The sequence below is a fragment of the Eleutherodactylus coqui genome, chromosome 11 (assembly GCF_035609145.1).
Source record: "Eleutherodactylus coqui strain aEleCoq1 chromosome 11, aEleCoq1.hap1, whole genome shotgun sequence".
NCBI classification, from domain to species: domain Eukaryota; kingdom Metazoa; phylum Chordata; class Amphibia; order Anura; family Eleutherodactylidae; genus Eleutherodactylus; species Eleutherodactylus coqui.
In genome coordinates, this window is record NC_089847.1 from 94,040,561 (window position 1) to 94,063,428 (window position 22,868).

At 43.9% G+C, this 22,868-nt stretch overlaps 1 protein-coding gene across 4 annotated transcripts in view; it reads left to right on the forward strand.

Annotated features, from left to right (window-relative positions):
• The window catches only part of B4GALNT4 (beta-1,4-N-acetyl-galactosaminyltransferase 4), a 75,995-nt gene that overhangs the window by 17,791 nt on the left and 35,336 nt on the right, over window positions 1–22,868 (forward strand). For all 4 annotated transcript variants that reach the window (XR_010787158.1, XM_066583062.1, XM_066583061.1 and 1 more), the window contains exons 8-14: window positions 360–427; window positions 12,700–12,778; window positions 15,475–15,541; window positions 15,623–15,757; window positions 18,101–18,210; window positions 18,297–18,397; window positions 18,520–18,596. Coding sequence is in view for 3 of the 4 variants with exons in the window: in XM_066583062.1 (XP_066439159.1) it covers window positions 360–427; window positions 12,700–12,778; window positions 15,475–15,541; window positions 15,623–15,757; window positions 18,101–18,210; window positions 18,297–18,397; window positions 18,520–18,596 (637 nt within the window). In the remaining variant the exon portion in view is untranslated. The remainder of the gene's footprint in view (window positions 1–359; window positions 428–12,699; window positions 12,779–15,474; window positions 15,542–15,622; window positions 15,758–18,100; window positions 18,211–18,296; window positions 18,398–18,519; window positions 18,597–22,868) is intronic.

Below are 22,868 nucleotides of genomic sequence, written 5' to 3' on the forward strand. Positions count from 1 at the left end.
TATCCTGAGAGCTGATCTGATTGAATTTTATACATTAAAGCCCATGAATTTCTTATGAAATGGGATTTCTCAACGGTCTTGCTGTGCTTTTTCACTGTTACTTTTCTCTACAGCAACGCAATTAGTGTTAATCAAGAAGTACATTTAGTAAGCCTAGGACTTCTTCACAGCCGGCTCTGCTAACTCCAGTAATGTTGGCAAGCATTCCCTATGTACCGGGCATATGATCATGGAGCTATTTATCATAAGATGTACATGCGATTGAGAATATGATGTCTACTAACTCCATATGTAAACGGGAGGAACATTAGTTTGCCTGCCCGGAGAACCTTAACATGACTCTTTCTGATGTCCCTTAGGTTGGCTCTGAATGGACGGCTCCTGGAGAATTTACAAAGTTCAGCTCTCAGGTGTCTAAACCTTTCAGGTAAGATAACGTTTTGCATCTATTTGCATCGTTCCCGCTCTATATAACAGATTTATAGAACTAATGATGTCTTTTATGTTTGCATGTATTGCTTGTCTTTTTTGGATAGGATAACATTTTAGTGTCTTTGCACTTTCAGGTGAATTTTCAGACTAAGCTGCTGAGTAATAACAAAAATATATATATATAATTTTTTTTATATATTATGTTCTATAGACTTCTGTGAGGAGCATGTGTCGTTACTCTCCTCTACTTCCTATTATCTCGTCTCTTCCGGCTCCACACTGTGTCACACACCGTTGCGCAGTCCTCTGCTTCCCTTGTTTGTGTACAGAGGATAGATACATTCTAGTGGAGTCTTATCCTAAGGTGGAGGTCTTGGAGAAGCCAAAGAAAATGAGGTGTTATGGAGGTGCTACCAACCAGATGAACGCTTCACTTAAGTCCCATTTAGACACAATGATTATCGCTCAAAAGCCATCTTTTGAGCGATAATCGTTTGATCTAAATGTGCCCATCTTTCAGTTTTCTGCCGAACAACAGCTTTTAGTTCTGCTTGAAAACCATTGTTCGACAGAACAGCTAATAAGCAGGACCACAAGCTGTGTTCTGCCCACGGAGAGCTGATTACAGCTGATAACATTGTTACAGCTGTTCTTAGCTGTCAGCCCCACCAGCAGAACAGCTGATAAGCAGGACGCAGCCTGTGTATGCTGTCCATGGTGCTGAATTCTCCACCAGGAGCTAGAGATAACATTGTTTTCTCTTAGCAGCCTATGGCTGAACAGTGAAGCTAATTACACAGCTCTAACCTCCTGCTGAGTTCTGCAATTGCTCCCAGAAGCTCATTTCCATACAAATGAAGCTGATAAAGTACTAATAACAATTTGTGCCTATTAGTACTTTATGCAGAATGATTGCTGATCTTTCAATCTTTTGAAAGATTATCTGTGTGTGTAAATGGGCCTTAAGTGGAGGCCATAGGTGTGGTCCAGATTGGGGTGGGGGTAGAGGAGGATCATTCTCTTCCGGCTGGACCACATCTATGCTCCCCACCTATTTCTGCTCCTGCTATCCTAAACACATATGGTATTATTTAATCCTGAACCTGGAGCTCTTCTGGACCTAACCCAACGTAACTGAGTTAGGGGTTAAACCTCAAAATGCTTTATACTGCTGGTTTGTTAAACAAAAAGTAAGAGAGGAGTTTGTATTTTATTTCCACCTGGCTGCTATTTGTCCTTTGGAAGGTTGCGCTGTTACCTTGTGAGTTTTGGGTTATTTTGTCGCTTTATACATGGATTGGTTGTTTACAGCTTGCAGTTGCACCTTTTTATGGGACATCACAGGCTACTGCAGCCAATGACCGCTCAGGATGGTAAGTTTCTTTAAATGGTCCTTATCACATTAAATTTACAAATACAAGAGCATCTTTAAGAAGCTGTCACAGACAACCCTTTACATGTTGGAGCATCTGGGACTATTCTGGTGAAGCTTCCCCTGCTGCAGCTCTTAGAGGGGGTCCAATAATGGAGAACCCTCTATGATATCCATATACCTAATAGGGTCTTCAAAAGACAGACCATACTTTAAATGTGTCGTAGGTTTTTATGGATGCCACACTGAACAGCCTATTCATTCATCCTTTATAATTTCATGTACTAGTTGCTGTCATATAAATGCCTAAACTACAGGGGTATTCTGAGGGATGCAAAAAAAAGTGACCAAAGACAGGGACAGTGATAAAATAGCAAAAAAGCCCCAGTACCGCTCCAGCGCCCCACACTAGTGTCTTCCACCAGATTTTAGTTTACTTGGCCCTACCAGTGCCCATATACCTTATGTGACCGCTGCTGCCAATCTCTGGCCTTAGTGGTCTCATGCCGTACAGTGTTTTACAGTCATTGCCTTTGCACACATTTTTGCACATTTTAGAAAACACCCTTTCAAAGGACTTGTTTGTTATGGCATATGGACATCACAAAAGGGTCCCTTAACTCAAGACCACCAACCCACTCCCTTTATGAGCCAGGGACAAGTTTTTGAATGGCTGGTGTGCAATCCTATATTGCCCGTACTGTGGCCATATGCGCCCTCCCCAGTGATGTCAATGATGACCTAGATGAAGTTTGATCTCTGTTCTAGCTACAAACACGTACTAAATAAGAATATGCAATGAAATCTATTTAAAAAAAGAAAAGTAGAAAGAAAATGATTAAGGCGTTTGTCTCTGGGTTTTAGATTGCATTGTTAGTAAATAAGTATATCTACTGACAATTCTAATGGCTATGAGTTTATTGCAGATCATATAGAATACAAAAATTATTGCATTTAACTTACTGTGCCCTTTTTTTTTACAATAAGCCAAAGTTTGTGCATTTATAATATCCATTCACCCAGCTAAGTGTGTGCTCTGCATAAAACTTCAGTCTCTTATATTCATCGCCTGCCCGTGTTTAGGCTTCCTCTTCACTTTTCTTCACCCATGTCTGCTGTTGCTGCTTCTCCCTGCCCAGTCGCTCCTCGAGCAGCAGGACACGCTCTGCTAAGGCATTGTTTTCCTTCATAATGTCAGAGATGTGCATAGCGTGTTGGCTGAATGACAATTCCACTTCATTGAGCAGCGTTTCTGCCTCCTGAATACGGGGAGAGAAGCCTTCAAGTTTCTTGTCTAGTGCTGTCAAGGCTTCCCCCAGGGCATATAGGCGTTCTCCTAATGGATGCCAACATTCTCTAACCCCTTCTGGAGTTATAGAATCAACATTCACATAGTCTGCAGTCGTCGTGCCAAGAGACATGGAATCCATGCTCCATGTCTCCCACTCAATGGGTTCTGTTGGCACCATCTGTATGCTGTTTGTGATAGGGTTTATATCTATTGTGCCAGGTGACACAATGGGGATTACACTAATGCCGACTGTGCCCAGTGTTAGAGATGCAACGTTCACTGCCCCCATTTCTAGGCATTTGACTGGCAGCGTAGCCACATGCCAGTCGGCACCTGTGATACTAAAGTTGAGTGAATGAAAAGCTGTAGATCCTGCCCCAATTTCATTGAGTGTCTGCGAGTTGTTGCTCACCAAAGAGACATGTAGAGAGTCCATGGGCACCAGACTGAAATCTTCCATCCCTATATCATTTGTTTCCATGAATTCTATGTCGGAAGAGAGAGAATCGCCTGACGGTAGGTGGTTTCCATCAGCGTCCACCTCTGCCTCTATCGTCTCTGCATCTAGTATAAAAGAATCGCTATTTACCAAGCTGAGACTAGAAGCGTTTCGATCTGTAGACTCTGCTCTCAATGTAGATAAGTCGCTGTAGGTCCTTTTTCTGTTGGTTTTGCCGTTTTCTTCTTCTGTATAACTGTCATATGTCAATTGCTCCCATGATTCTCCACTGTAAGGGGTTAAGTCACTTAATTCCCTGTCCATGTCTTCCTCTTTGGAGGACGCAGGAGATGTTGTGGCTTGATGCAAAAGGTGACAAGACCCAAATGTTGCACAATCTCCATCCAGTATGAACGTCTTACTTGCTTCTTCAGTAAAACAAGCTGCATCGTTTTGTATCAATCTGTCATTGTGACCACCGTTAACAATTAGGAAGTCATATGGCTCCAAGATGTCATCTGCTGCTCCTAGGTGAGAACAGTTTCCTTGCACTTTCGAAAATTCGCCATGTTCCACCCCTTGAGCGTCATTCAGGTCTCCCTTTGCATCCATCTCTTTTCCATCACATCCTTCTTGTAGATTTAGTGAGATGCTGCAATGGCTTAAATCCTCTATTGCCTCGTCAGTCCCCGTGTATGCGGCGGTGGTCAGGCCATCCGACTCCATGATTAATGAGACATGATCGTCTATGCCAATCGCCAAGCAGTCTGCATCCTCCATCACAGCACGGTGAAATATGCGGCGCCTCTGTCTTGCCTGACACCCTCCCCGCACGTCTTAAGTCTCACGTCTCTTTCAACCGGTTTCCATTGCCCTTGTCCAGGTATTACTTTTCAATCAGACAATCCTCTTAGACTTATAAGTGAGTCATACGAATAGTGCCAGAGGGGCACACATGTAAAATGTATCTTCGATGTGCTGTAAGAAGACTACAGGCTTTCCGCAGTGATGTATATCTTGATTATCAACATATGTTTGCGTCCACATTCATGATTTTAGAGAGAATAGCACAACTATTTTTAGCTTTTTTATAAGCTGTGATGTGCTGAAGTCTTTTATTTGGCTTCAAGACATTCTATTGCATGACAAGTGGAACTAAAGTGGAAGAAAGAATGAAGTTCATGCAGGAAATGGCTTAAATTCTACGGATCATTTTGAGGAACAACGTTTGCATAAATAGTAATAATAGTAAAAGTCAAGATAAGAAACTTTGTAATGTATATCTGATCACAGAAAAATTCTTCTTTTTATGCTTATCAGCCCCATCCGCCCCCCTGCACTGATCATTCACTCTTAAAGGGGTATTCCAATTAGTTAACTTTTTTTTTTTCTTCAAGTTTTTACCTATCCATTGGATAGGTGAAAGGTGACAGGGGTCCTAAAGTTCCGCCAATGAGTGGAGTTGTGGTCGCGCATGTGCATTGCCACAGCATTAATTTCAGTGTGACTGTCAGAAATGGCATAGAGTGTCCAGCTGTCTCTGGCAGTCTTGTTGGAATGAATGCAGCAGCAGGGGACATGTGCAGCCACCACACCATTCATTCTGGGAACTTCAGTACCCCCCTTCTGGCAATCGGGGTTCCTAACAGTCAAACCCCCACAGATCTATCCATTTTTTGACTTCTCCAGCTGATGGGAGGGAGTATCTACAGAAAGAGATAGACACTGCCGCTGACCTATGGTCTCATCCCAGAGCTAGATCCACACTGACACTACTCAGTACAGCTGTAGAATGTCCTCTATGCTGCTGTTTCTGTATATATCATATGAGACAGCAGGATCTCTTCCCTGTGTATGGGAGACATTATGGCAGCTCAGGCAAAACTGAGAATTGGAGAGAGATCTTGCATACAGAAAAACTACTAAAAAATGCAGGATTCAAGTAATGTAGGGTACCCATTCGCTTAAGGCCTGGAAAAATCCATCAACTCCCAAGACTAATGAGCACATTTTAATGAAATCCGCTCAAAACAAGCCATACTTTGGAACCCAGTGGAATAAGTCACAAACTACCCAGGAATTAAAAAAGAACATTGTGCAAGAAAGTGCTGCAGTGACGCCACACATGGTAACCAGAGCATTCAGCAATATGGAGTGTCCAACTCAGGTTTACTTGACTGCAAACGGAGGACACTTCCAGCACATGTTATAAGGGGTTCCTAATTCTCACTATGGCCATATTTACAAGGCTGATAGCGAGTTGAGGTTCTCGGTTGGCACTCCATTGCACAGAACACTGACACCATGTCCATGTTCTGTGCGGGAAACCAAACATTTACATGTACTATTCTCGTGTGAGGCTCACACAAAAGTAGGACATGCTGTGACTTTATAGTCTCGCAGCATCACTGCTAGAAGAAAATCGCCCATGTGAATAGATCCATTGTATACAATGGAGTCTATTTTCATGCACATTTTGTGCGTCTCGCCATTGATTTCAATTGGACCTCGCAGACCACTTAAAAGTGACATTTCTAACGTTGCGATTTTTTTTTTTTTTTTTTTTGAGCGCTGTCTGCTCTGTTTTTACATGTTTTAACTCTCCTTAAAACGCTGTAACATGCATTGCGGTCTTGTGCTGCATTTTCGGTACACATTTTTAAGAGCAGCCGTAGGCCGGGCTCACATGAACGGGTCGGATTCCACATGCAGATTTTCGCAGAGGAAGACCTGGGATCGTTTGCGGAAAGTAATTGCGAATGATCGCAGATGTGAGCACTTTTCTGCGCGGATGTTCGCTGTGCACAGCATATCGTCCATGCGGAAGAAAGCTCTCTCCACCCTCCAGCCGGCATGTTAAATGCATATGGGTGACGTAACACTCACATCCATTGACTTCAATGGGGGTCGTCTGCACGGAATCCACTCTCAAATAGAGTATGCTGCAATTTTTTTTTCCTTCCTTCTGCTTGCAGAATATGCAATTTGTATCCGTAAGTGTGAATGAAAAAGCAAAAATGCATGCCTTTCAATGCATGCGCTTTACAACAGATCTTCCCCATGTAATATATATATTATATAATATTCAATTCTAAGCATGACAAACTATGAGAAAACCTGCGATACATGAGAGGTCTTTTCTCGGAAACCATAAAGCCTGGGGAAATGATTTGTATATTAAGGAGAATCTAAGTCGCCTCTATTTGTATATACTGAGGAGAATATAAACTAACCTCTGTGTATATACTGAGATGAATCTACCTCACCTCTTTGTGTATATACTGAGAAGAATATAACTGACATCTTTGTGTATATGCTGAGGATAATCTAAAGGTGCATTTACATGGCAATATTGATGAATAGCTCAGCGCTGTCTGTAATTCCCGCCTGCTGAAAGTGCTGGACAGCAGTGCAGAGGAGCCATCTGGAGGACGTGTCTGAGCGAGAGGTGAGTAAAGATTTTCAGGGATGATTTTCAGGGAAGGGCTTATATTTCAAGCCCTTCCCCAAAAATCATGCTGCGGGGGTTGCCACAAAACCACTGCCTTCAATGGGTCCGGCAGCAACGCCGATCCCATTGAAAGCAATGGGATAGAATCCTGGACTTCTGCCACAGCTGTGGCAGAAGTCCGCGGTATTCTCCCTATGTTTTCAATAGAGCTAGCACTGGTGTCGCTGGCCCTATTGAAAACACTGGCGATATTGAGTGTTTTACTCGCTCTTGCAGCGCAAGAAAAAAAAAGCCAGTGGGTGTGTGAGCCCTAAGTAACATAAAAAATGCCCACAAAGGTTTCCAAAACCTTTCAAGATGAAATGTTTATCATTACAAAGAGGACCAATCTGTTCTTCTGACATGTCTGTTTTAGTAAATACCCGCATTGCTCGTAAAATAACAATTCTGGAGCTTTTTCTAACTACTATTTATGCTTTCAGAGTGAAAAGTCTTGTTTGCAGAGACTCTTTGTATTGGCTAAAAGAGGGGTGAACAGCTGGAAACTAATTATCTATAGTAAATCAACCCCTTTTAAAGAGATGTCTGAAGTCTACTTGTATTCCCCATGACATAACTAAAGTACTTTTCCTTGCTGTGTGCCTTCCCTGTGTTAGTCCTTCTGGAAATATATGAATCAATGAACAACTGGGTGTTACTGCCCCCCTTGTCACTGGGGTATGTCCCTACACCATCTGACTGTCCTGCTAGTCCACACAGTGCAGGGATGTGATGCCAGTTTTATAGTGGCTTGTAAATGGAGATGCTGTGTTTCATTGGCTTCACTTCTTCATGCCTGTTCCACTTTTCATCTTCACCAAATCGAGGTGGATGAGGCATCAACCGGAAGATGTAGAAAGGCAAGAGACACCAAATGTGACTGAAGAGGGCCAACGCAGGACTACAAAGAGCAGGGATTTAACATTTCTCTTGGGTTTAATTCTGTAGGGAATAACGTAACAGGGTGACAGTATTGGGTCTTATATCAGCAGTTCAAACAATGTATACATGTCAGACTACACATAATGCATCACCCTAATTCTGAAGGTGGATACAGTGGCATGTATAGGACGTCCTATAGGCAGGGGGTGGTAAGGGCTGCATTTGGGTACCTTTACACATTATGACCATTGGGATGATTATTGGACACTTCTGCGGCCAACGGCTGTCGCTCCTCTGCTGCTAACTGAATGGAGGTAGAGCGCATTGAAGATCTCTTCTGGCCACCCGTCTCCATTCATTGTGAACAAGCAGTCGTTCAAACATGTCCAACTGCCTATAGGTCTCTTTCACGTTGGCGACAGCGATATCGCCGTAAAAAATCGCAGCGATATAACAACTGTGTTCCAAGTTTTTTGTGCGCTATCTCTGCATATTCTCGTGGTGATGCCACGATTTTCTTGCGTTACAGGTCATATTTTCCTCGAAAATAAGACCTAAACTGAACATAAGACCTACCCTACTTTTTCTACATTTTCGGAGGGACTTGAAATATAAGCCCTACCATGAAAATAACCCCTAGCTGCATTGCATAAAAAAATACATTACCTAACAAGTGCTGTCCGGGTCCTCTCGCTGGTCTCCTGCGCTCCGGCACAGTTGCTTGCAGTGCTCAGCACATCGCTTTCTGGTTACAGGGTTCATACACCCCGCCTCTTGGAAGCGATGGCTCTGATTGGTTCTCGAGTGCCATGGCTCAGCAAATCAATGCACCATTTATGAACCAATTCGATGGCTGTGATTTGTTCATCAAGTGCTGTATTGATTGGCTAAGCCGCAACACTCGAGAACCATTGCTTCCTGGAAGAGGGGTTTATGAACCCTGTAACCAGGAAGCGATGTGCTGAGGACTGCAAGCAAGTGTGCTGGAGCGCAGGAGACGGATGGGAGGACCCAGACTGCACCTGCTAATGTATTTTTTTTTATGTAATGCAGCTAGGGGTTATTTTTGGGGTAGGGCTTATATTTTGAGCCCTTCCACCCCAAAAATACAGAGAAATTAGGGTAGGGCTTTCTAATGTTAAACTCCCATCGCACTAAGGTGATTTCATGCGATGCAACACAAACGAAAGATCCATAGGGAAACATAGGCTACAAAACATCGCAAATTGCTGTTGTATAGAGCATGCCCCATTTTTGGTTGTTTTTTTTTTTTCCACGCAACATTGCATTAGAGAAGACCTCACGAATGTGAAGGCACCCATTGGAAAGCATGGGCTACACATACATGCGATTTGTAGCACTGTTGCATTGCGAGAAAATTGCCTGATACTCTCGCATTGTGACAGTGCTACAACTCACATGTATGTGAAGCCCATGCTTTCCATTGGGTTCCTTCACATTAGCGATGTTTTGTAGGCTGCTGAATTGCGAGCAAAAACAAAATTGCGGCATTCTCTATACAGCCGCGATTTGCAATGTTTTGTGGCCTATGTTTCTCTATGGAGTCTTCCTTTGTGTTGCATCACACGAAATTGCTGTTTTCGTGCAGTGCTATGGAACTTTTGTAGTAGGCTATCCTACTGTTTGTCCCTAAAATAAGCCCTAGCTGCATTTAAAAAAAAAAAGAAAGAATACATTACCTAACAGGCGCTGTGCGCTGTACCACACTTCTCCTAAAGCTCCGGCACACTTGTTTGTATTCTTTAGCCAGTTCTTCCTGGTCAGAGTGTTTAAAAATTCTGCCTCCTGGAAGCGTTGGCTCTGATTGGCTGAGCAGCGGCGCTTAAGAACCAATCACAGCCATCACATTGAATGGCTGTGATTGGTTCATGGAGCGCTGCAGTGATTGGCTGAACCGCTGTGCTCGAGACTGGATTTTTGAACCCCGTGACCAGGAAGCGCTGGCTGAAGACTACAAACAAGTGCCACGGAACTGCCGCAGGAGAAGTGTGGTGGAGCAGACAGCGCCTGTTAGGTAATGTATCTGTTTTTCTTAAAAATGTAGGTAGGGCTTATTTTCGCTGTAGGGCTTATATTTTAAGCCTCCCTCAAAATCCTGGCAAAAGGTCACTACAAAGTCGCTATATCGCCACAAAAAAACACAGCGATATTGCACAGAACACAGCTGATGCCCGTAAGAAAGAGGCCTTATACTGAGAAAAAGTTGCACGCTAGTCGCCTCTTTTTCAGTTATGCTTTCTTGCTCTGTCAGTTCCAAGTTTACACAGCACAACTTTTGCTGGAAATCGCTCGTTTGTGCAAATGCTTTTTTTCTCAGCCGATAGTTGGCCTTTTACATGGGCCGACAGTCATTTGAACGACTAAATGAGTGCTTATGTCACCGCTAAGGTCGTCAGCGCTCATGCAGAGCATTTAAACTGGAAGACTTTCTGACGCCTCACGGCTTATCGTCCGCATTTTGCTCAGTGCTTCACCTCCTTTGGGAAGCTCTGAGCGGGGAGAATTTACACGGAACGAGCAGCCAGTGAGCTAACGAGGTACTATAATGTGACTGAAAACTCAGGTTAAACAACCAACAGCAAACGACAAGCAAGTGTTTGGGGTTTTTTTTGTTTTTTTCCCACATTCACACTGCAGAATTATCCCTCAAATTTGTTGGTTTGAACGAATTTTGAGGGATAATTGTTTCGTGTAACTGAGCCTTTAGTCTGATAGTCTCTATAATATTAACAGGGTCTGGCAATAATTTAGGCGTAAACCATTTTGGAACCGTTTGATGCGTTACAGAAAAGCTCTCTGTAGGAGCAGCAGTGACAGTCAGTAGGACCAACTATTGTCTTATCCCTTTTCTCATGTAGATTTGAAGCCCACCCTTACCTCTACCGCTCCATTCCATTGTCAGATTGGGGTTTATGATAGAGAGAGTTTATAATGGACTGGAGGGCTACTTTCACCACTATTCATTTATTTTCCTGAAATTTCCTGTGAATTCACATCTCGAGAACTTTTATAATAAAGAGAATTTATGGGCTTCAATAGATTCTTGCAAATTATATGTGTTCCAGCAATTACATCATATTAAAGATTTATCTGACTTGACGTGGAGAATTGCAGCAGAGGTACATCAGGCCCACAGCGGTTTCTACCCAGTAGCAAAAAAGAAATTACTGTAATTGTTTTAATGGCCACTCTGGGAAAACTTTTTATCACTTTACCAAGTTGCAATTGTCACAAAAAGTATTTTAGGGCAGATGAAATACTAACGGTAGCCAATGCTGCGTTGCTGAGATTTCAGCTCCGCTTCTGCCTCCATCGTACTGTATGAGCTCCACTATGACTAGCTGTATGCCTGGTGTCTTGTGTGAATAGAGCGAAGTCACCCGGAAATGACTTTCCTTTATGAAATCCTCAATTTGACTCTCATTAAAATTAATAGAGAAAAGTCATTATCGGGGCACAGAAATCATTATAGCATACAGCTAGTCACAGTAGAGGTCACATGGGAAGATGGAACCGGAGCAGAGCTGAAATCTCCATACAGTAGCTATGTCATCTGCTCCAATATGTTCTCTATGGCTGTTGCACCCTGGGAAAACAATAAAAAGCATCCCTGGGATGACTCTTTAAAGGGTTGGCATACGCTGGGCAGCAATAACATTTAAACCACTGCGATAGGTGACATAACATTGCGTACCTTGTGACAATGGCACCTGTCAAGGGGTCAGATGTATTAGATAGTTCTTGAAGGTGATGCATTCGAAGCAAGAAAAATGGGCAATTGTAGGATCTGAGGGACTTTGCCAAGGACTAAAGTTTGATTGCATTCGGCTGCGTTAAAGCATCTCCAAAACGGGCTATTTTACGTGGTCCCAGTATGTAATGGTTAGTTCTTACCAAAGAAGTCCAAGGAAAGTCAACTGATGAACTAGCATGGAGAGCAAAGGCTAACCCTTCTGGTCTGATCCCACCGAAGAGCTACTGTAACACAGGTTGACAGAGTTACTGCTGGCTATGATAGAAGGGTGTCCGAACACAGAGCATTGCAGCTTGCTGTTAATGGGACTGAGGCTATGCAGCCTGGTCCGAGTGCTGACCCCTGTCCAACACTATAAGAACCTACAAAGAGCATGTGAGCTTCCGGACTGGACCATAGAATGAAGGAAGAAGGTGATGCAGTGTATTGAATTGTTTTCTTTTACATCATAAGGGCGGTCGGGTGCCTGTGTGTTGCTTACTTGGCTGCACTATGTGAAGAGGAAAAGTTGGCGGAGGCAGTATGATTCTTCTGGCAATGTTCTGCTGAGAAACCTTGGCTCCTTTCGGTCATGTGGATGTTGCTTTGCCACGTATCACCTACCTAAACAGACCAAATGCACTCCTACATGGCAGCTGTATTCCCTCATGGCAGTCGCCTCTTTCAGCAAGATAATGTGCAGGAACACTGCAAAATTTGTTCAGGAATGGTTTGAGGAAACTGAAAGAGTTTTAGAGGATGCCTTGGCCATCAAATTTCCCAAAGCTCAATCTAATTTAGCATCTGTGGGATGTGTTAGAAAAAACAAGACCAATCTATAGAGATCGCACCTCAGGATTTACAGAAGTTAAATGATCTGTTGCAGACTCCTCGGTGCCAGATATCACGGGACACCTTCCCGTGATATATGTAGCTCAGAGGATTGCCTAGTTTTCTAAACATTATCCAACCTTCATAAAGTTACTAAAAAGTAATATTGTGTAGAAAAAGTAATACTGAATTCTTTCTTTCGACCCAGATTGATGACGTCTCGGCGGTATTACTTTGAACTTCTTCACAAGCAGGATGATCGAGGCTCTGACCATGTGGAAGTGGCAGTACGTATTCTAATCTACGCCCATGACAAACTGGGAAAACTTTGAGGTCACTTCCAAACTTATTTGGAATGCTAATGTATTTGTGTGATAGATGTTTGTTGTTTATGAATTTAAGCACCATTCCCCCACACCACTTTTCCCTAAGGCCGCCTGCAGACGGGCGGGTCGGATCCGGCGGCGAGGATTCTCGCCGCGGGACCCGACCCGAGCGCCTGCAGGGACCAGCGCGTAATCGCCCACGGCTCCGGCTGTTTGATTTGCCGGGCAGCCGGCGCATGCACAGACCAGAGCCGTCGGCGGGTGAGTGACGTTTCTGTGCGGGGCTCTGTGAGCCCCGCACAGAAGTAGAACATGTGCGGCCAAACCGCGGCCATCTGCATAGGATTGTGTTTGTTAACGCAATCCTATGCAGGCTTCCAGCGGCGGAAATCCCGCCGTGGAATTTCCGCTCGTGTGCAGGCGCCCTAAGTCGTACTACAATGCATTTGAAAAGTCTTTAGAGCCTTTCACTTTTTTACATTTTGTTATGTTGTGGTATTTTGCAAATAAATAAAAAAGTTCTGTTTTTTTCCTATCATTCTGCACTCAATGCCCAAATGACAAAGTGAGATGTTGGCAATCTTTTTAAATTGTTTTTTAAAATAAAAACTAACATTTGGCACTGATAGAAGTATTCACACCCTTTGGGATGACACCTGAAATTTTAGCTCTGGGGAGTTCCTATTTCCCTTGATGATCTTTGCGATGATTTGGAGTCCACTTTTGGTAAATTTAGTTGATTGGACATAATTTTCAAAAAAAAAGACACACCCCTGTCTATATAAGGTCTCACAGCTCACTATGAATGTCAGAGCCAAACCAAACCTGTAGAGTTCTGAGACAGGATTGTGTGGAGGCAGAGGTCTGGAGAAGCCTACAAACAAATTTCACCTGCACTGAAAGTTTCCAAGAGCACAGTAGTTTCCATATTTCCTCTATGGAAGAAGTTTGGAACACCCAGGACACTTTAGTAAGGTCTCCTGTCCATGGGTGGGACGGACCATGCATACGGAATCCTGCAGCGGAATTCGTCCCCGGTGCCCAGCCGGGGACCCCTGCGTACCTGTCTGGCACCTTCTTCTCTGCACTGCGGATGTGCCGGCCTGCACTCCGGCACGCCTGCGCAGTACAGAGGACACCGCGCCGTCGCTATGGCAATGACCTGGCTCCCGCGTCAATTCTGCACTGATGATTGCAGAATGGCCACGGGACGAACAGCTTCCATTGACTGCAATGGAAGCTGGACCTGCGTAGCCCGCACAAAATCGCAGCATTCTGTGATTTCTTTGCCGCGAGTGGAAAATCGCAATCTATTTTTGCTCGTGGGCAGGAAATCACTTTTTTACATTGCATGCTATTGACTAGATCTGCTTGAGGAGTCCGGAGGCGGAATTGCGCTCCGTACTCGGCAATGCAAATCCGTTGGTGGACAGGAGCCCTAAAAGAGGCGACCAAGAACCCAATGTTGTCCAATGTTAAACTATTGATCCTAAAGATAGTCCATCAATAGTAGATTGTTGGGGTCCACCACCTGAACCCCCCTTCCTCCCAGAACTTTGCCTGTAATGCCAAACTAGCTTCCTGAACACATCGGCTTCATAGACAAGTGTGCCAGCCCAGCAAACCAGTTCTAGGTTAGTGGACCCCCATCAATCTACTGTTGTTGGCCTATCCTGAGGAGAGGGCATCAATAACTTAAAGCCAGACGACCCCTTTAGGCTAAATACATAATAGCCCACACGGATCTTCAGAACGGGGGGTCCTGAAGAGCACCAAAAAGTAAAGAGTTAGTCACACATGCACAATACTGCTCTATTAATTTCACTGCAATTGGTAAAGATAGTCAAGTACAAGCATTAATCCGGCAGTTCCATTGACATGAATGCAGCAGTAGTGCGCATGTGTGCTCACCTCTCCATTCAGGGACTGTTGTGATTGGTAAGGTCCTAGTTGTTTTTTTCCTTTCCTATGTATAAGGGATAGCTCGCTTTAAACAAAGTACTGTGTTTCCACGAAAATAGGACCTACCCTAATTTTTGACTATTTATGGGGAGGCTTGAAATATAAGCTCTACCCTGAAAATAATCCCTAACTAGACTACTTTGAAATAAAAATTAATACATTAGTTGGTCGGCGCGATCCGTGTCCCTCCCGCTGGTCTCCGAAGTGCCGTAGGTTCGCTGCGTGTCCTGCACTCATCGGCTGCCGACAGAACATCACCTCCCGGTCGCAGGATTCATAAATCCCGCCTTCATGAAGTGATGGCTCTGATTGGTTCAGCAAGTGCTGCTCTCAGTCAATCAATGCAGCGCTTGCTGAACCAACGCGTCGGCTGTGATTGGCTGAGAGCAGCGCTTGCTCAACCAATCAGAGCCATTGCTTCCTGGAGGCGGGATTTATGAATCAGGAAGTGCATTTCTGTCGGTGACCAAGGAGTGCAGGACGCGCAGCTGAGCTACGGAACTTTAGAGACCAGCAGTAGGGACTCAGATTGCAGCTGCTAGGAAAGTAAAGTAAGACATTCCCTGAAATTAAGACCTAGTGCCTCTTTTGGAGCAAAAATTAATATAAGACAGGGTCTTATTTTCGGAGAAAATCTGTAGTAATTTCACTGCCAGGAATTTGACCTGCTTGATGTTTTATATCTGTACTTTTAGTGGCGCCTCTCTCTCCCAGGGATGAAGTTTGAAATTGTGGACTCTCAGTACTTATCTTTATATACTGGTAAGGGTTGTTGTATACAATCTTCTGTTATAGAATTTACAATACATTTATGATATTTCTCAGCAAGCTGTTTTCTTCCAGATGAGACACTTTATAAAATGAACGAAGTTTCCCACATTCCACAAACACTATCTAGTGTGATTGACCATCACTTAACGAGTGACGAGCCTTTCGTTGATATTCTGAAACAAGATCCTCGAGACACTTTTTATAGGAGTAAGTTTTTTTTTTATATGAGTTTTCTTACGTGTTTTGGACTGACAATCAGTTTTGCAATAGGATTTGTGTTGTGCAGCTTCAACATATCTTTGTATATAGACCCTGCAGTCTAAAGGCCCTTTTAGACACAACGATTTTCGCTCAAAAATCGCCCAAAGCTGTCGTTTGAGCGATAATTGCTGTGTCTAACTGCACTGACATTGCGCAGTTTTCATTAAGCCGTCGCTGATCTTTCAGCATGCTGTTAGATCTGCGATCAGTTATCAGGAATTCACAGCAGGATACAGCTGATACTATTGTTTCAGCTGTATCTTACTCCATGATGACAGGCTGGGTATGAAGAGCAGAGGGGTCTAGCTCTGTTCTGCATAACCCGCTCGCAAGCGGGGAACAGCAGAATTCAGAAGACTAGCTGGGACACCCCATTTGTCTTCTGCATCCTCCGCTCGGAGCGCTGGCTGTATAACAGCCACGCACTGCAAGCGGGGAACAGCTAGATGCAGAAGACTTGCTCGGAGCGCAAGGTGATCGCGCAACATTTGAGCGATCACCTTGCTCTTAGAACACAATGATTATCGCTCAGAAATCGCTAAAAAGATTTGTTGAGCGATAATCTTTGTGCCTAAACCAGCCTTAAGTTTTAATAGGAGGTCAGTGAGGCTGGACTGACTGGTTAGTTTTCCTCTGCTCTCTCCTCTCCTGCACATTCTTATCAGCTAATGTTATGACCATAGCCATTTCTTTGCTATGAACATAAATCAGCTGATAAAACATGCAGGAGAGAACGGATTTTCAGCCCAGAATGTATGTATTCAAGTGGGAAAAAAATGTAAAGGTGTCCATAACCTTTGGCTCTTGTTAACATACCCTAATAAATGAATGTTGCACTGCAATATATTCACTGAAGTAGACGTATCAGGGCTGCAAACTGATCAGTTTTCAGTTGCCCTTGGACTCCCCCCAAGCTATTATCTATTGTCCTACAAGTGGAAAGGACACTTTTAGACAGAGCAAAGAGCTTCAGTGAACAAGGGCTTTCATTCTGGAGGGCTGCGATTGTCCATTGAAAAGGCTGAATGACCTCTGATTTCAGTAGACTTGGTAGGAAAACTCCTTTTAATATGCAAACAGATCATTCTTGCTGCAGGATACTAGTTGCTACAGGCGAAATGTAATGTTACATGGCGGCTTTTCAGGTGGATGGGCATCTATGTAATACCAGAATGGCTTGAATTCACCAGACCCAAAGCCGCTTGTACAGGGCAGCCCCCCATTCTGCTCTGAATTGTTCCTAATCTTCTTGAAACAACCCATGCCGTTTTCTCATTTCTCTCAAAGCTGAGGGCTCGAGGGACATTAGCTTCGTACCCTGGCACTTGTCCAGAAAAACCAATGTAAAAATGATCTGCCGTAGAGGAATAAATGAATTTATTACTGAAATATATCCCGTCGTGGCTCAGGAGCTTCAGATTTATAGGGGTCTTCCAAACATGGCTGAGATGGGAACACTACTATTTATCAAAAAAGCAAGCTACACTTTTCTGTAACTCCCATGGAAGTCAATGGGAGTTATGCAAATGGCGTAGCACAGGAAGCTATGGGAGTTAAAAAAAACAACATAGCTGTCTGTACTATGCTGTATCTGTAACTCCCATAGTAGTCAATGGAGTTAAGCAAACAGCATAGCACAGACCCTTTAATTCTTTCTGTCCTCTTGACCACCACCAGCCAATGCATTAAAGATTGCCAGGGCCTAAAGGGTACAGAGTGGTAGATAGGTGCCGGTCCCACCTCTGTAACTTACCTCTAATGTGTATTGGCATGCCATAAAAGTTTGATAGACGTAACATGTTTGAACCCCATGACTTTGGAAGAATTAACCAATTATGTCTATTATCAAGACTGTCCCCTGGAAGCAAATGTTGGAGGGGAGAGAAGATTCGGATTTGTATTTTATTTCGGCATGCAGGATCCTTTTTTTCCACAGATGATAAGCACCTGCCGGAGTTGTCTGGCAGTAGCTTATTTGCCTCTCCCCATTGAAAACACGTGTTTGCATGCAGATACATGGAGGAGTCGGAAAGCATAGCTGTCAGTTGAAAGTGCCCATATGCTGTCAATAGCTGCTCGGCCAGCAGCTATTACATGTATAAGGGCTTCTTGAGGCTGTGGTCCCAAGGTTTGTTTCTCTTGGCCTTGTCCTGCACAGCATGGGAATAACCTACTTCATTTGCTACATTATAAGTATGAAGTTGTTCCGCTGTCACTCACCCTCTTTACTAGAAATGATTAGAGCCAGAATCTGTACCCTCTAGTCCATAATCCAATGTCTCTCTGCAGCCCCCATGATTGAGCAATCCAAAGTGGAGAATGTGCTGGTTCCCTGCGCCTACAACCCTACGTACGTGGTGAAGGATTTTCCCATTGCCCGTTACCAAGGCCTCCAGTTTGTAAGTGAACAGTGAATCTCTTGCACCACACTCCTTTACCTCTTATCACTTCCTATTGCCGCATGTTGTTTTTTGTTTTATTTTAGGTTTACCTTACCTTCGTCTACCCTAATGATTTTACACGTCTTACCCACATGGAAACGGAAAACAAATGCTTCTACCGAGAATCCCCCGTATACTTGGAGAAGTAAGTACTTTGTGGCTTGTACTGACCCGTCTCTTAGCTTCGATACAATATATCCTTCCCTAAATGTCCCAAAACCACCATCTTACAAATGGCAAAACGTCATTCTTCTTTTCTTCCCATAGGTTCGGATTCTATAAGTATATGAAGATGGATGACGACGATTCCCCCCAAATGCCATTTCTCTTCTTCAATCGTCAGCGTACGTAGAGAATGTCTTAATGTTACAAGTATACCCTACTTTCCACTCTTCACAGGCATATGAGAAATGCATGACTCATGTGCCCTTTCCTTATACGTCTTCGCAGCGCTGTAACATTTATAGCTGACGATTGTCAGGTTTTGACACTGAGGTTCTTGCTATGTATGAAGTAACTCTTTCCTCAGACTGAAACTTTAATATGGACATCGGAAAACTCTTTTTAAAGAGCTAACGCATTGGCATCGAGTATACAAGTGACACAAATCCCCAGACTAGAATATCAGGCTCTGCAGATTGCTTTCACATACTCTGGACAAGTCATTTAGCCTGAGCCATGTGAATTGATGCATTTTCTGATGTGTCAGTCAGCAGCGCCGAGAGGGATGATGGAGACACTGATTAGCCAACAGGCAGGACTCTAGCAAATTATACTGTATTCTTGACACTCAGTGAGTAGTTGGAGGCAGGGTTTATTCCTCTGTGCTGCATTTTGGAGGACACCATGGTAGGCACACTTAAAGGGGTTGTCTCGCGAAAGCAAGTGGGGTTAAGCACTTCTGTATGGCCATATTAATGCACTTTGTAATATACATCGTGCATTAAATATGAGCCATACAGAAGTTATTCACTTACCTTCCCTGCGCTGGCGTCCCCGTCTCCATGGGGAGACGGGGACGTCCCCGTCTCCATGGCTCCGTCTAACTTCAGCGTCTAATCGCCCGATTAGACGCGCTTGCTCAGAAGGGTCTTCTGCCTTCGGCTCGGCTCGGCAGCAGCGGCGTTCTGGCTCCGCCCCCTTCTGCGCATCATCGCGTAGCTCCGCCCCATGACGTGTGCCGATTCTAGCCTCCTGATTGGCTGGAATCGGCACACGTGACGGGGCGGAGCTACGTGATGACGCGTAGAAGGGGGCGGAGCCAGAACGCCGCTGCTGCCGAGCCGAAGGCAGAAGACCCTTCTGCGCAAGCGCGTCTAATCGGGCGATTAGACGCTGAAGTTAGACGGAGCCATGGAGACGGGGACGCCAGCGCAGGGAAGGTAAGTGAATAACTTCTGTATGGCTCATATTTAATGCACGATGTATATTACAAAGTGCATTAATATGGCCATACAGAAGTGCTTAACCCCACTTGCTTTCGCGAGACAACCCCTTTAAGATGCATTTACACTGCAAAGATGATCGCTCAAAAGATGGCTTTTGAGCGATCATTTTGCATAAACTACTACTTGGTACTAATGTCTATTAATACCAAGTAGTAGTGTGTGAGCCACTGGGAGCTGTACTCAGGGAGCAGACCACCTGCTGTTAACCCTTGATTACATTCCCTTTGATCTGCCATGGGTCTGACAGCTGAGAACAGCTGATACAATGCAATCCTGCTTATCAGCTGTTCGCTTTTGAGCGATAATCGTTATTTCTAAATGGGCCTTTACTGCTTATGTCACTTACTACTCATTCACACGGACATATGCAATTTTGGTACGTGATAAAAAGCACAGTTTTGACCACGTGTGTGTGCTGTTTTGTTTTTTTTTTTGTTGCGCCTATACGTGGTTTTTATTTAACGTACGTGTTCTATCCATATTGACTGTTTTTCAAAAATGCAAAAAAAAAAAAAAAGAATGCAAGGAGGCTAACACAGTATTTTTTTTTGTTTGTTTATCTATATATATATATATATATATATATATATATATAATGTGTGTGTGTGTATATATGTGTGTATATATATATATATATATATATATATATATATATATATATATATATATATATGTATATATATATATATGTATATATATATATAGCAAATACACATGTAACAGCTGTTTTCAGTTTTTTTGTGGTTTGCTTTTTTTTATACTAGCATAGTGCTTCATAGTAGTGTTGTGTTTTTTTGGGGTTTTTTTTCTTCTCGCTTCTCCTATGCACGTAAGACACATCTGAATACACCCGTTTTAACTCAGTTTGGTCAGTAAAAGCATGTGCAGTGGTTCAAAAGGATGATGCATTATGTTTTTTTCTTTTTATTGTTTTTGTACACCACTTTTTTTGTCCTGGTTGATATAGATTTAAAGGGCCCCTCTGGTGCAAACACATTTTGCTATATCTGCCCCCTCTTCTGATTGCCTATCACAGTCTGGAGGTCTCCTCTGTGTATTTCAGCAGTTTCCTGCAGTGCAGCCCCTGTCCGCCCCCATCTTAAAGCTTAGACTATTTTGCTTTCACTTTCAATCAATCCTATGATGCCTTAGCTAACGTTATACTGTTTTTGCCTGCAGGGGGTAACTATTTAATTATCATTATCTTCTATGTACACATAAATAAGCTAGGAGGATGAGCTGTGATCTCCTCTATTATACTTGTGTGACAAGAGCTATGTGATTATCATTAGTAGTAATAATAATCTTTGTTTATATAGGGGCAACATATTCCACAGCGCTTACAAAACAGGGGGAACAAAAAACAATCAGTTGATGGAGACTGTATGGGTGTGGGTCCTGCTCCAAGGAGCTTACATACTACAATGGGGAGATACAGAGGGTAAAGGGGCTGAAGATGTGCAAGATAAGGCAAGGTGGAGAGTAAGGAATGCTATACACATAGACAAAGGTCGAATTGAGCTGTATAGTGGCTGAATTAGTATGACTGCAGGGAGTGGTTGCAGCTAGCAGGGATTGCAATCAGCCGCTTTTGGGACGTCAGGTCACTATTATAGTAATTACTGGCCGGAATACTGCATATCCCCAGCTGGTAATCACTCTGCAGCGCCGCGGGCCGGATGTACACACTGACGACGGCAGTCTGTGCATCCGTGATCTTCCACCCCCCCCCCTCCACCTCTCCTCTTCGGTTCCACAAGAGAAGAGAGGGAAGGAGGTGCTCAGCAGCTCTGAGAGGAGCATCGGCACTGGGAACACCAGGAAGAGGTAAGTATAGGGGTCTTAGGGGAGGCACTAATACTATTGGGGCTACTGTGTGGGTCACTATTGCTGGCCCAGAATAGAGGAGCACTAATACTATGGGGCTACTGTGGGGGTCACTATTATTGCTGGAATAGGGGAGCGCTAATACTATTAGGGCTACTGTGGGAGTCACATATTGCTGGGGCTACTGTGGGGGGGGGTCATTATTATTGCTGGGGCTACTGTGGGGGAGTTACTATTACTACTGGGGCTACTGTGGGGGTCACTATTTCCTGGGGCTACTGTGAGGGTGTCACTATTATTGCTGGGGCTACTGTGAGGGTGTCACTATTATTGCTGGGGCTACTGTGAGGGTGTCACTATTATTGCTGGGGCTAATGTGGGGGTGTCACTATTATTGCTGGGGCTACTGTGAGGGTGTCACTATTATTGCTGGGGCTGCTGTAAGGATATCACTATTATTGCTGGGGCTACTGTGGGGGGGGGTCGCTATTATTGCTGGGGCAAATGTGGGGGTCTTTATTATTGCTGGGGCTATTATGAAGGTGTCACTTATTGCTGGGGCTACTGTGGGGGGGGGTCACTATTACTACTGGGACCGATATAGGGGTCACTATTACTACTGAGGCCACTCTGTACGTGGTAGCAAACCTCAAGCTGACCAATGAGATATTTACACATGCTGGAAATGCTGTGGAACGTCCGCAGCTGAAGTTTTCGCAGCAAATTCTGCATCTAAAAAAAATTGGTAAAATTTGTATCATTGGTGCAGATTTTGACTAGAAATCAGCAGCGTATCTGCAGCTGATTTGATACTATGCAGCGCTCCCCCTCACCTCCCCCGAAGGCTTTACACCATCAGTGCTTCCCGGCTTCCAGTTCCCTGCATCCAGGTCAGGTGAGGCCACTACAGGCTGCTGGGAACCGGAAGCCGGGGAGCGCTGACAGCAGGAAGTTTACGGAGGAGGTGAGGGGGGGTTCCGCATAGTATGAAATTGGCTGTGAATATGCGGTTTATTTACAGTCAAAATCCACACCAACGGTACAGATTTTAACTTTTTTTTTTTTTAGACGCAGAAATGCTGCGGTATTTGCTCCCTGTCTTTTTTTTTCTTTCCTGAAACGGCCCTGTACTTATTATAACAACGGAGGTAAAATCATAAGTTATGATAAGCCCCGCCCCTTGACCACACCCCTTTGTTCTGCTTTGACCCTGGGAAAATCTGGTCACCTTACATAACCTCTAAGCTGGTCAAAACTGAGATCGAATGACTATCTGAGTGAGGAAAAAGAGGCTGGGAGTTTCCAGTAGAGAGAAATAACTAACTTAGGTAACCACATCAT